Consider the following 15,118-nt stretch of genomic DNA (forward strand, 5'->3'; position numbering starts at 1 on the left):
GAAGTAAGAATGCATAGAATATATCAAAAGTACAACAACCACAGTGCTCAACATTGGCCATCTGAAAATGGACTAAAGTTTAATGGAACAGATGAGCTCACTGTATTGACTTAATATGAACAATATTGAAATAACTGAGTTTAATCAATTTTAAGTTTTAATTTAAACTCCATTTTAAGAAGTACATTATTGCAATTATTTTTAACTGTCATGATGAAATGTAGGTTGACTCATTTGCAGTATTTAACTTTAGAAGACTAATCTTTGATGCGATTGTAATTTTCATAAGAATTTAGTGAATTGTATTTATGTGAATGACACTGATCTATGTGGACATGTGATAGGTCTGTGGCAAGGAAAGCTATGTGAAGAATACGCATATAATATAAACATAAAGAATATATAATTGTTTATGATGCTAACCTTCGCACATGCAAACGTGGGCTCTTATTGATACTGAGCTTCCTAAAGTCGGCAATATGAATTGGAAGCCGTTAAGCAGGGTAGCTGTTGTATGTGTAACAAATTCATGACATGAAGCTGGACCAGTACTAGTTTATTGGCATTATCAGAGAAAATCATGCGTTGCGAGCAGTTGTAAAGTTACTGCTTGTTACAAGGGCTGGTTTGTTTATCCTGTTGGTCCACAATCGGGGGAAAAAAAACGACGCAATACGTCATTACGTAAGGACGCAGGAGGCAGGCACATTGCATTGTGGTCGGCGCCGGTGCCTGGACACAAACAGAAACTACACGGCAACTCTCCAGCTAACAACGGTAATACTCACCCTGGATAAGACATCAAAATGTAAGTTAATACGCAGTGTAAGTAGCTAAAATATACTGTGAGTTAAGCGTAGCCTGGGACGATAACTAGTACTACATTTTAAGAATGATTAGCTTGCTAACGTTGAAGCCACATTAGCTTTAAGTTGAATAGAAGGCGCCTAAATATTGAGCCTCTACTTTCCTTTCTTCATAGCGCTGATTTCAGACTGTGCTTTGGCGAGGAATATTTGAGGAATACCTGATGTGTTAAAACAGTGAACCCCGTAGTGAAACAGTCTCGCAGGGAAACACGTTTACGCAGTTTGATCCTAGTGGACGTTAGCTCGTTGCTAAAAGCTGTTAGCAATGGAATGTATTGCGCGCGTAATTCAATACTGGGAGCGTACCGCATTAATGACTAGTTAATATCCCAACGAGTGTAAACAGACAGGGCTGTCTAATGCGGTGGGTGTAGATGTGGAAATATTTTGATAATAGGTAAATATTAACATTATATAAATACCATATCAGTGAAGCATTGAGCTGTGCCCGTTCGTTTACGGCTTTCAGGTTGGTTAACACATTGATAACATTAACCGTTGGATACCAATAAAATCTATCTATATATATTATTCAACTGTAGCTTAGCCTCATCATTCAGTAGACACAGTGTATCCAGAACAATAAAATTGTACAGTACAGTACAAAGAAACGGTGGATGTTTTTTCGATTCTTTTGTTCCTGTGGTTAAAAGGAAAGTGACTGTGAGGTTGAAGGGACTTTCAACCTCAACGAGAAAGTGGATTTTAGTTGGAGTACCAGCCACTCCCTCACAAATCAAATTCAAATCCACCAGCCACTCCGTAATCACCTGCACATCTATCTATCTATCTATCTATCTATCTATCTGTCTATCTGTCTGTCTGTCTGTCTGTCTGTCTGTCTGTCTAAGACATACGTAGTTAAGACTTTTTGACAGAGACATTCGCCGAGGAAGATATTAAGTGTGCACCGATATCTGTAGATTATTGTACACTTTTGTAATTCATTGATGGTAAAAAAAAAAAAAAAAAAAAAACCTGAAACAGCTGTATATACTGTTGATTGAAAATAATAATAGCAATATCCATATGTGTAATGGTGCTAAGTACAAACTAAAGGAAAGAGAGAAAAAGTTATAGAAAAGTTACTGGCATTTGGTAGTATGATAAAAATGCATCAAGCAGAGAGACAGAAAAAAGAAGAACTCAGTGCATCATGGGAGTACCCCTAGAAATCTAGGCCTATAGCAGCATAATTAAAGGTTGGTTCAGGACTCATCTGAGCCAGTCTTAACTATAAGCTGTATCAATGAAGACAGTGTTAAGCCTGATCTTAAATGTAGTGAGGATGTCTGACTCCTGAAACCAGACTGGGAGCTGGTTCCACAGTAGAGGAGCCTGATAGCTGGAGGCTCTACCTCCCATTCTAGTTTTAGGAACTTTAGGAACCACAGTAGACCTGCGTTTAGAGAGCTGAGTGTTCTTCTGGGATAATAGGGAACTATGAGTTCTTTAAAATGTGACCGTTAGTGATTTTGTAGGTGAAAAGAAGGATTTTAAACTCTATCCTGGATTTTATTCGGAGCCAATGCAGAGAAGATACTGTGGGAAAGATATGATCTGTTTTCCTAGTTCCTTTTCCTCGTTTATGTGAATGCATCCAGTGACTGTAAAAACAGCTACAACTGCTGCATTGTTCATCTGATGTAGATGAAAATACCCTCAATTGAAAGCGAAGAGTCAGCGGCTGAAACCAATATTTAAGTCCCTAAAGTCCAATAAAAAACACACACACATATATAAAATAGGGAAAAACACAACGTTGAAAGCATTAAAATTTTTTCATTGTATTTTAATTTTGTGGTCTTTGTGTTGCAGCTCAGTTGTTGGTGATCTGTGACGGCCTACAAAGCAGCCATGTCGTCGACATCCCAAAAACATAAAGACTTTGTGGCCGAGCCCATGGGTGAGAAGCCTGTGATGGCTCTTGCGGGCATTGGAGAGGTCCTTGGCAAAAGACTGGAGGAGAAAGGTTTCGACAAGGTGACATACTTGATTTCTTTTTTTAAAGGCAAATATAAGGCTGGACAAGAAAACGAACCAGTGTATGATTTTTATGTTAACATCTTAGCCAGGTTATCATACTTGTGGTAAGGTTGAAATCAAAGTTGAACTGGATTAACAGGTTTAGGTTAGGGAATGCATCATGTCAACTAGTGTCCCCAAAGTGATAGTGAAACAAATCTGTGTGAAAGGTGTCTTAAGGTGTATTTACACTGGACTGTAAGTTGTTGGACCTTCCCTTTTCCACATACCAATCTATTCATGCAGTGATCAGTGTTGAGCTCTAAAGAAATACTCACCTGTGTTGTTTTTCAAGTTCTAATTAAAACGTCAGCTGCTTGACATCAGGGCTATTGATGTGTGAAGTCCTTTAACACTTGGCTTTCGATCTTAATGAGATTTTTCATTGTGTGTTGATCTATACCTCCTCAGGCGTACGTTGTCCTCGGGCAGTTTCTAGTGCTAAAGAAAGACGAGGAGCTTTTCCGGGACTGGCTGAAGGACACTTGCGGGGCAAATTCCAAACAACAAGGTGATTGCTTTGGCTGTCTTAAAGAATGGTGTGATGCCTTCCTATAAAGCATTCAGTCAATGTTTTCTACTTCTCAAGTTGAAACTGTACGTTACCTCGTCAGTGATCTTGACTCAATTCAGCCACACCATATCTATGAAGTGACACTGTACACACTGAGGTTTATTAAAGTCAACTTGTTTTTAAATTATACCGAAAGATGTAATTGTATTTCTGAAATCCTGCAAACCCCCAAATACAACTGACACACGGCCCCCTCGCGGTCTGTGACATGCAGCTCGGCAGCTTCTTTCTTCAAGTTCACGTTAAATTAGGAAGTCGAGTGGAGAATCACAAAAGGTGACAGTTCTGTCATCCCGATGCGTCTCCTGTCTGTCAGTAGCCATTTGTCCTGCAGACATTTTGACTTGTCATTGTACTAAAAGCATAACTAATGACATTATTGATGATTTCTCTCCATTTAGGTTTATTATCGAGTCAGGGACATTTTGGGAAACCTAAATGTAGGCTTTATTAATGTTATTACAACTGTGTTTGACAAGTCAAAATGTCTGCTCCATACCAGAGCTGCTTATGTTCATAACATTCATTCTGTCCAAGGTCTTTGTAATGCTGCTTGTACTTTCTGTTGAGTTTTAAATTTATGATAATTTACTGAGATCACTTTTGAAGCTCAACTTTGCCAGTTTGTTCTTTGTTTGAACATGATACCTTCAGAAAAACTATTGATCTGTTTCAGTTCACTAAATATTTTTCTTCTGTGTAATGTGGTGATTTACTAGCATTGTCCAGGCCAAAATTTGTACTCCCCTTCAACTCTTGGCCTTTGCCCCGTTCAGCTGTTTTTAAAGCCTTTGAAAAGTTGCTATGAGCTGTATTTTTTAAAAAGCACATACTATCACAGTTTGGTATCATATACTCTTAAATCCACCTACAAATGTTTAAGTGATTGAAGAGGTGGATTGTTGGTTTGAAGTGTATTTCATTGCATTGAATGTGACTGATTTATGTGACACACAAAAAGTAAACCTCAAGAACTAGTGACACTGGTCTTTGCAAAAACTTTGATTTTTTTTTTTTTTTTTTTAAATAAACATTTTGCCATTTTAACTTTAATTCCTGCTAATAAAGAAGCTAAATGACCAGACTCCATACATGTAGTCCACTCAAAGATGGTTTGACCCTGAAGATGGAAATGTATATAAATAAAGATGTTGTTGCAACAAACTCAAAACAGTCAACAAGGTCTCAGTCTGTTGCTGGTGAGACTTCAGCCTTTACAGTGAAGAACTTATCAGTCTAATAATTAAGTTTGGCAGTGGTGCTAATTTTGTTAGCAGTAAACAAAGGATGTATCTGCCTAAAGTGCTACAGGGTCGAGTATAACAGACATCCAGACTGGTGCGACTGGTTGTGATTAAATGTCTACCATAATGTGCGGAAATCATAGATTCTGTTGATTTAACAGAATCATGGATGCCATCCTAATCCAATCCAATAACTGATATTGAATTAGCACCCTTGTTTGTCCATTAACGCTGTGCTTAGATGCTGTTGTCGTATGATCGAATGTATTATAAGCTCCAATAGAAAACGTACTGGTATCTTATCCTGCAAATCAAAGAGTGACGCACAACCTTTCTATTCTGGTAGAAATAAGAGCTGAGTGATTTACATCTAAACAACTAAAAGGTAAATCACTGATCTGAGTTTGCAGTGGCTTTAGATGAAGACAGAATATCACCTACACAGACAGTGTTAGGTCTTTACAGCTGAGCTTGATATTATCTTTGACTGTATATCTAAACATTCGATGCCTTAATGCTCATTTTAACATGTTATTCAGTCAGATGAACTATAACCTCGACAGTAGTGCATGACTAGGCCGTATCACATAATCTTCCACTCATAGATTAATGCTTGCACCCACCGGTCACCAGCTAAATGAATATGTAACCGTTGTGTAGCAGCTGCCTTTTAAAACACTGTTTGTATTTGACTGTGAAATTATATTGTTCTTATTATTAAAAAATAAAAGGCAAGTGTCAGACTGGGGCATGTTTTTTATGTTCATTATAGATTCAATTTTTATCAAATAAAATCACAAATACAAGAAAACCTTTGATGACAGGAGGTTTTATTTCAATGCTTGATATTCCATGGTTACGTTTTTGCCAAAGCTCCAAATTTGATATTTGCAAGACTTTGAAAACACATAAGTTCATTTCTAAAATGGTCCAGAGCAGGTGCTCCCAAAAGTTTCATCATGTCGAAGATGCTAGAAGAAGAGCAGTTTCCTTTTTTTTTTAAATTTTTTGTGGATATGATTGAACAGAACTGAACACTTGCTTGTGCCGTAGATGGAGAAATAACCACAGAGAAAGTGAAACCTTTAACTAAAATGGAAAATCCCAGGTCATTCTCATCTGCCCTCATTTCATGAGTAAGTAGAGACTCTGATTTTTCTGGAAACCCCTGACACGCCCCTCTGCTCTGGAGAAGCTCTGACCTGCTCAGTTCAGAATGATGATGTACACCTGTCTGTAAAGGTACAATATGACTACTGCTTTTATTTTTTGCCTTAAAGAAATAGAAAACTGTTCATGTAACAATCACAATAACTGAATAGCTGATTTTGCTTCAGTGGCTTAGATTGTAAATTATATTACCATAACCCCGGAATGTTTTTTTTTTTTTTTTTTTTTAATTTGGGCCTGTGTGCTATTGAACTATAAAATCTTGATATGACAGTGATCAGATGCTCAGAGTTGTTGCTTAAGTTTCACAGTAGCACCTATGCACACACACACACTTCCACATCCACACTACAGCAACAGTATAGAAATGAGCAAAATGCTAAAGTCTTAATAAAACCTTGAAAGAAAGACATTATATGGTTATAATCCACTCATAAATAGTTGTCCTTGTTAGATACAAGTAACTGCCAAAACAGAGGGAAAAAATATAAAAAATATATTGATGATATGAGATGCAGCGCTAAATGTTAATGGAGAAAACATTCTGTATAAGTAAAGCATCTCTGTTCTGATGGAGGATGGAAGTTATTACCTGCATCACCAAATGGAAACGGTGTCATCTATGTTAAATGTCATACTTAATTACCTAACATAGGCTTGTCTTTTTCTCAGTTGCCAGATCTCAAATATAGATGTGGAGTTTATAATGGGGAGAAGTTGCAGCCCTGACCTATCAGAGCAGCATCTGACACATGTAGCACCACCATAATCAATAGACCTAATGTGGGAATTTAGCGTCCCAGTTAAATGATCCAGAAGCTGCAGGATCCCTGTGACTGGAGGAGTGTGAAGACAGGTGATGCTCAGAAAGACCTTTTTGGCAGTTACCTGTATTATATATATATATGTATACATATTTTATATATATATATATATATATATGAGCATGAGATGTACATGTTTTCAACCAGGTGATTCTGTTTCTAAAATTTCTTCGGACTACTAGTCTGGTTTTTGGGTCTTGGTCGTAATAACCCTCACTCTGTTGATTGAGCGTTTAGGTTTCAGATTCCCATGATATTTTTGTTCTTCCCCTCTAACACTGGGACAGATGTTAGCAGTTAAAGAATTTAGTTCAAGACATTAAGTCGTTGATTATGTACTGTACATCGGCAGGTTTTATGCAAGGTTACTATAGTACATTGATGTCTTATTTCAATTGGAAGTACGTGTACACACTGTACATACATGTACATACTGTACAGTTGTACTTTTAATCACAACAATCCCTGATTTGTCTCAAAGCAGAGCGCAGAAGAATTTCTTCTCCCTGAAAGGGTTCTCTGAGGTGGGCACGGGGGTGATCAGGGGGTCGTCACAGGCGTGTGCGTCGCAGTACGCCATCAGGTCGGCCGCTGCCTTTGATACCTGGAGGAGAGGATGACCGGATTTAGAGCAGTTCATGAACACGATTACATTAGATCAGACTGTCTCCAACCATTAAACCGAAGCCAGTTCATCCTTTGATTGATCAGTCTCAGGTCAGAGGTTGAGATGCATTTAGAGACCTCAGGAAATAACCTCCTCCACTTTTAAAAGCAAACAGTTTCCCTCCTTTTAACAAGAATAATCTCAGTGATTTTTACAGATTGAAAACCTTCATCTTGGTTGTCTTTGTGTTCTGAAGTAGATCTCTGATATCTCTGGCTGAGATCATTTTAGTCACAATCTCAGGTGTGGCTGCGCTGGAGGGACGAGTTGATCATTTAAATGATCAACATGAACACATGAACACATCAACAGTGCACTGTCTCAGCTCTAGTAAGGATGGATGTTATTACCCACTTGATTCCCTCAGTTTTCTTTTGAATATGTTTTTTTGAGCTCATGTTCATTCCTGTGTCTCGGTCTGACACCTGTGTATAATACTACATACTAATGAAAGTCTCCATTTAAGAGCCCTCACCACTTCATTTTACACAAACATTCTTGTGTTTTAACCCTAAGTCTGAAAATGTAGGTGTGTTTCAGTGACATGGCTCAAATTTTTAAAAAAAAGTTGCATTCAGAATTACATGTGGCATGGCGATCAATTTCAATGTGTCTAGACTGATGTACTGCCATAAATAATACACAGAAAAAAACAAGATGAGAGGATGAAAATTATTGATCCATTTGAAGAAAGATTGTCTGTGGCTGCAAAGGTATCATGATACACAGGAGTAACACAACATGAGGATAAAAACAGTAGAAAACTGACTCAGAATGGAGAGTAAAATGATTTTAAAGGTGACTTTACAGGTAAAATACAGAACGTCTAACAAGTCTGGTGCTAGAGTCAGAGCAGAGTCTTGTGCCTCTTTCTGACTGCTGAGCGTCTGGTTCATTCAAACAAGCTTCTTCTGGTTCAAACCTCTCACCCTGCAAACCATGAAGGTAAAATGTGACAACAGCTGAAAACTGTCTCTAGAAACACAATGTGATCCCCATCAGAGGATTTGCCCTCTGCTTCATCTCTGTACTGATGAACTGTTCTTTCCAAAGAGGCACGGCGCCTCTGCAAGGTGTTTTTGATGCCATCAGGAACATGAGAGAAACCAATACCATTTGGAAACTTTCCAGTGGGAAGCATTTACTTAAAGTTCATCTGAGAAGGTCACTGGTGCTTCTCTACGTCTGCAAACCGATGTGAACTATGAGCGTTTCTTCTGTCCTGTCCTTTGAAAATGTTATTACTTCACTGTTTTAACCTGCATGTGCTTTGTAGCGTTGCACTATCATGATTTATATCTGAATCGGAGGCGTTGAGCTTGTCTTACCTTTATCCTGCAGAAACTTGCCTCGATCTTCAGTTGCTCCACCAGTTTCCTGGCTTGGCCGACACTCATGGTGCTGTTCACTGGGGTGTCTCCTTTCATCCTGGCCACAAACACAACAACATGTATGGATATGAACTCGAAGGAAACACATTTCTTCATTAGTTCTTTGTTTTCTTTTTATAATCTTGCTTGCCCGTGGATAATTGATCCACTGCTCTTTGCCCTAGAAATACAACATTTCACTTTGAATGTATTTCTAAAAGAGTAAAGGATGGTTTATAGGTTGAAATAACTCATCACTTAAATGTTTATTTCCTGTTCATGCACCCATGTTCACTGATAGCAAAATTAGCTTTTCAATCGGCTACTCCATTCTAGGTGTCTGATCAAATGAACTATATGTGTTAACTCTTAAGACAATCCCTCATGTAGCTCTATTATGTAATATATGATAAAAGCTATGCTCAAAAGTTACAGTATTTTATTGCTCATGTATATATTTGGCAGCTTTGGTTGCAAAGCCAGCATGAAGCCAGACAGTCTCCAATAATCAAGTATAAATATCAGTCAATAGTGTGTCATATTGGCACAGCTGCTACATTATGTCATCATACATGGGAGCAAAAACACAGATTTATTTTCAAAGAAACATGTAAATTGGACCAAATGGTCCGATTTATTGAACCATGGCCCACAGATTCTCCCACTACGAGCGAGAATAACCACAGAGATGTCAAATGTAGAGTGAAATAAGCACTGCAGCCGCACGGACATTGATGACATGATGACTAAACATGCATATAACTGAAAAAAATGTGCCACACATGGAAAATAAATCAAGCCAGATGGATTTTCAACAGGGAAAAAAAGCAGATCAGCAAAGCAGCGAATCTATTTGAACCGTTCTGGACCTTTCCACATTGTCTTTTTCCTTCTCCCTCCATCCACCCCCTTTTCTCCTTACCCGTATTATATTCCTCTTCAGGTGCAATCTTCCCCCCTCTTCTCTCTCTGTTTTCTCCCCTTTTTTCTGCCTCTCTGTGTCCCTCTGTGAGCTTATATCTGGTGGTGTCAGTGTAGCCGGACCCCACCCCTCACAGACAACAGCCTGGATGGTACCCTGCTCTGTACAGTCCAATGCACTGCAATTCTGCCACAATGAGCACTAGATTTGTGGTAGATGGATACGATCACCCCCTCAGTAGTGAGTGGTACCTGCCAGACGGAGGGAGGGGGCGGCAATTGGTGAAGGTTTTCTTATGAGGGTGGATTGTACCAAATCTGCTCATAGGAAATTGGGGCCAACTAGAATCTCTCAGGTTTCTCTGACATGAAGCTGGATGGTCTATGTGGTGCGTGGTTTCAGGTTTTACTGGTAAAAGACAATACACATATTGGGATGTGAACTCCAGAAGCCTGAATCACTGTGTGGCTCTGTGCCGTTGGTGATGCCCACCCTCTCCTCTGTTGCTATGGGGACTGCTGCAGTCTGGTTTAATGGTTTACATCACAGTTTAAATTGGGAAATCTCTGCTGGTTTTTACATGTATGAATGAATATGTATGAGCTACACACGATAGGAATCTCTCATTTCTTTCCTATGTGAATTCAAAGAAACTGAAATATCAGAGTGGATGTATTTTTGTCAGTTATACGACGCTCAGACCAAACACCCTGTGGAGGGAAGAGATTTTAGCGCCGCGGTCACAACAGCATAACGCCTTCGCCTTGGTCGTAACGCTGTTTGAACCAACACCAACTCTTTGTGAGCATTAACTGCTCAATAAAGATTATATTACGAAAAATAAATCGCAATAAATCAGATGAATGCTTCACTATCCTGTGAAATGACAGTACACAGTCTCGTTACCGGCACAAGCAGTTAACGTATCGAAAACTAACCGACGCCATTTTTGCTAAGCTAGTGTCTCCGCGGCTATAATGGCGCTACGCTGACGTCGCTCTCTTCTCTTCTTCAGCGGCGACTAATCTTACAGTTTTACTATCTCTGGTAGCGAGGAAGCAGTTTCGCGTTCCAGCTAAATTGTCCTTTGCGCTTGCCGTAATATATTTAATTCGCTCACTGGGTAAACAACAATAATAATAATAATAATAATAACAAAACAACATATAATGACTTAAAATGTTTGAATGACAGTTGTAGCTTTGTGTTTGGTGTTAAGTTTATAATAGTTGATAACAAATAACAAGAATAGTTTACTAAAAACATGACGTGGTGTCTGGTGAGTTCATTGAACAATATGAACTTTATTTAGACTGTTTGTTTGTTGATGCTGACCAGCTGTCAGTGGTATCCATTATCCTAATATTGTGAACAGAAGCTATTGTTTATAATTATGACTTTAATTACTCCAAACTGAATGTTAAGTTAATGGAAAACAGTAAATTCAAGTAAAAAAGAAAAGAAAAGAAAAAGCAGAAACAAAAACATGTTAAAAGTGCAGATGAAAGGACTGTACTCTAGTAAATTGTAAATTTAGGAAATATGCACGGCACCAACAATGGAAGAACCCCCAAAAGATTTTAACAGTAGTTTTTAAAGTTTCCATTATTAGCATTATAACATTTCACATTATTACATTTATATTATTAATATTATACGTATGTTGGCTGAATAAATAGTTTAATAAACTATTTCTTGTGTGTGAGCCTCTCAGCTCTCACACAGAACAATTCACAGTAATCATGTTGAGAAAAAGGGGCTGAAATATGTCAGATTTCAGATTGTGTAGTGTTTCTTAAATGCACCGTAAACACTTTATTTCAGATTAACAAAGTAACCACTGCAGATGGACAGAAAGTGTCCCAAGGTGGATGTATTAAAAGTGGAAGCGCACTGAGGCTGTTAATGTATGGAGCTTCATTTTTTCTGTGCAAGACCAAGATGGTGATGAACATGAACTTTCGCAGTGTGCTTTAAACATCACAGAGCAAAGAGCTGCATTTCAACTAAATCTTTATTGTTTTGTTTTTTTTTGCCTGTAATGACTGATTTGAGCGAGTAGCTGCTGACGAACCTCGAGGACGGCTGGATGTAAACCTTCGGCTACAGTTGAAGGACTCCATCTGCTGGATGATGCAGGCAGGTTTGGCTGCATCATCATCATCATCATCATGACGTGTGACGACACTAATAACAACAAGCCCACCCATAATGAACCAGTCACAAGATGTTTGAACTCAGCTCATTTTAAGGTAAATATTTATTCATTTATCCAAATTTTTTAAATAACTTGGTTAACAGAAGCAGCAGACAGAAACACGTGACAGGACAGTTTATAGAAATGTAAGGAAGGTAAGTGAAAACCATGTGATTCAAGTGAACCTCTTTATGAAGATGATTTTATTGTCAGAGGTGAAATGTCTCGATCATTTCTATGATGGCGAAATGTTTGGCGGCTTTAATCTTAATAATACAGTAAATATCATTGTAAATAAACAAGTGTAAACCGTCTCAAAATCTTAACCCAAGGTCCACTTGGTAGCTTTTTCCGGTGCTTTCAACCACAACACACTGTCCTCCTCAGTGGATGGACTTTGCTCCTTTGTTACAGTTGAAACAGCTGAAACGGGTTATTGGAGTTTGGTCAAGAATTAAGTTTCACACTAACAGATGTAAACAGATGTGAACCTGCACGTGTCGATAAACAGCTAATAAATGTGTCGTAACACACTTTAAAAACCAGGTGACTCAAATTATAAGTCTCTTAAACTTTGATTATTGACACATGTATGAAACTACTGGAGACGAATCATAATAGACGATCATAAAAAATGCTTCATCACAGTTACAGTTGCTGACAAATACATTAATAGCCGATTAAGACGACCTTACTTCGACTTCCAACAATGTGTTGTAAAGCACGTATTAACTGTAATACTGATTTGAATTACAATATTAATATATACATCACTATATCTGAGTTTCAAAATGAGGCGAGAGCACGAAGAAAAACAAACATGTCTCCCAGAAAGACTGTTTTGAGGAGAAGTTTGTGTCAGGTCTTTTCTGCTGAGCGGGCAGATCTACAGTAAAACTGGTTTGAGGCAACACATTTGAGGCATAAAGCCACATTTTAATACAGCAGGAACTTGGCAGCGTTGCTTGTAATTTAAGGTTTAAGGGTTTTTTTTTTCTGGCACAAACTCTGAAAAACAGTGACAGCAGGTACAAACCAATACATGACTGCAAGGGCTGCGTCTGAAATACTCAGCAGATGGTCCCCAAGAGCTCCTCTTTCATCTCTGCAGGTTATACTCTGTTGTAATTAGTGTGGGCGCATGCCGTCCTGCAAGTCATTTCAAATATGCTGCTGTAATGTCAGTGTTGCAGTTGCAGAGGTAAGGCAATGCACAGGTGAAATGTGTAAAATGATAAATCACATAGATTTAAGAAAAGTCAACTTTAAATGTTTTCAATATAAAACTGATCAATGCCTCATGAATCCAGCAACGTCTCAGGCAAAGAACATAAATTGAATTTCAATTATTAACTCAGTTGTATGTTTAATTATCTATTATACTATAAATATTACAATTAATTAACCTGATTGTTAAATATAATTTTACTTAATGAATCATCCTTAATTAAGCCGAAATTAATTAGTGCGGAGGCTCAGCGGGGCCTTCAAGTCTGGAGACCTCAAAGCTGAGAAACAACAGCCGACTGTTCTCCGCTGATGTCTCACACACATGATTAAAAAGATCCGTTTCAGCGTGTGACACAAACACAGATACATGATTAGGTAAATCTTAGTCACTGGAAAGTTTGATCGTCCCAGTAAATGGATGAAAGCTTCTTGTCGTCTACCTGTGTATTACTCGTCCGTCAGATAATCTCTGCTCTCTCAGACAAACTGCTGTATCAGATAAAACTTGCATGCAGCAGATAATGCAGTTCACTGCCTCGAGGTTGATGTCAATAAATATCGAAACAATGTTGGTAAAAGATTTTCATTTTAAACCATTTGGGCCATTGATTCCATGATGGGACCCGATGGTTAACAGACACTGAAATGCTGGACGTGTTTCCAGCTCAGCAGCATCAGTCATATTGATATTGAAGATGCATCGTTAATGTCTGATGACTGGAGGCTTTATAACAGATCTGCTGTAAATATTCTCCAGAATGAACATTCAACCGCAGTCAAACAGCCGCTGTAATAAGCGCTGGGTGACGTGTTGCAGGCGATCATGCAGCGGTGACTGATGAGCTGCATTGTGATTGTCCAGTGGACTGATGATGGCGGTTTGTGATTTCTTCTTCATCAATGCAAAGCAGTGAATCAATGAGTTACACCAGAGACTGAGCACTGCAGGAAGTGACAGCAGATGTGCTAACAGCTGTGATGCTGATGCATGCCGACAAAACATTACTATGGAATAGAGCTGCACAATTAATCGAAATATAATTGAAATCACATATGGCCAAGTGAAAATATCCAAATCTCAGGAGCTGCAGTTTTGCGTCACATTATTGTCGAGTGTTGGCACCATCAGCGTTGTGGTGCTACAGAGACACAAATCATTTCTCCAGACGTAAAGGAACATGTTTGTTTGGTACAAAATTCACAAAAAACTATGATTCCAACTGATCACAATATCTGATCATATTAATCAATATGATTTTTTTGCATATCGTGCAGTCCTACTATAGAATCATCCAGGATAATCTCCAGCTCTTCTTGCATTAACTCTATATGAATTATTTCAGAATCAGATTGTAGCTGACAGATTGTTTCTTATATATTACTACATGGTTTTGTCTAGTTCAGTATGTTTTGGAGGAAATGTCATTGCTGCAGTTTGCAGATATGTTCTTGAACATTTTGTGACTTTGTAGATACATTTATAAACTATTTTCACCTCCTCACGGTCGTATCCCTCCTCCACTCAGACTAGTTCCAGGTTACATCCCTGTTAATCCAGAGTCACAGGAAATATGAACCATTTGTGTGAAAGTTTGTCATAATTGCTGTGAAGTCTTGAGTAATGGCCAAACCGTGTTTTGTGAGGTCACACTGACCTTTGATCTTTGACCACCAAAATCTAATCAGTTTGTCCTTGAGTTCAAGTGAAGGTTTGTAGCCGGATATGTAGAAGTTCTGTCAAGATGTTACGGAGATATTGCTTTCACGAGACCAAAACCGTGTTTTGTGTGGGCACCATGCCCTTGACCTTTGACCCCCAAAGTCTGGTCACCATCCTTGTGTCCAGGCGAACATTTGTGCCATATCTGAAGGGATTCCCTTGAGGATTGTCTAGATATTGTGTCACAAGGCCAAAATCATGTTTTGTGAGGTCACTGTGACCTTGACCTTTGACCTTTAGCCACCAAAGTCTAATCAGTTTGTCCTCGAGTCCTACAGAGTGTTTGTGCCAAATTTAAAGAAGTTC

At 38.5% G+C, this 15,118-nt stretch overlaps 2 protein-coding genes across 3 annotated transcripts; one reads left to right on the forward strand and one right to left on the reverse strand.

Moving 5' to 3' along the window:
* The first annotated feature begins 671 nt into the window (after positions 1-671).
* Positions 672-5,455, forward strand: banf1 (barrier to autointegration nuclear assembly factor 1). Of its 2 annotated transcripts, none has more exons than XM_023418305.2 (3): positions 672-808; positions 2,688-2,852; positions 3,306-5,455. In XM_023418305.2, the coding sequence occupies exons 2-3, from the start codon at positions 2,727-2,729 to the stop codon at positions 3,450-3,452; spliced, it is 273 nt and encodes a 90-aa protein (XP_023274073.1). In that variant the 5' UTR covers positions 672-808; positions 2,688-2,726; the 3' UTR covers positions 3,453-5,455. The 2 variants fall into 2 exon arrangements, with proteins under 2 accessions (XP_023274073.1, XP_023274075.1); XM_023418307.2 differs by having other exon boundaries at positions 696-777.
* A 70-nt stretch (positions 5,456-5,525) lies between these two features.
* gng3 (guanine nucleotide binding protein (G protein), gamma 3) lies at positions 5,526-9,863 on the reverse strand. The gene is made up of 3 exons (XM_023418308.2): positions 9,666-9,863; positions 8,702-8,801; positions 5,526-7,310 (listed from the first exon to the last, which is right to left on the reverse strand). The coding sequence occupies exons 2-3, from the start codon at positions 8,798-8,800 to the stop codon at positions 7,182-7,184; spliced, it is 228 nt and encodes a 75-aa protein (XP_023274076.1). The 5' UTR covers position 8,801; positions 9,666-9,863; the 3' UTR covers positions 5,526-7,181.
* Positions 9,864-15,118: the final 5,255 nt, after the last annotated feature.

Source organism: Seriola lalandi, unplaced genomic scaffold, assembly GCF_002814215.2.
Source record: "Seriola lalandi dorsalis isolate HSWRI2012SDOR001 ecotype SW California unplaced genomic scaffold, Sedor1 jcf7180002054581, whole genome shotgun sequence".
In the NCBI taxonomy this organism is placed as follows: Eukaryota; Metazoa; Chordata; class Actinopteri; order Carangiformes; family Carangidae; genus Seriola; species Seriola lalandi.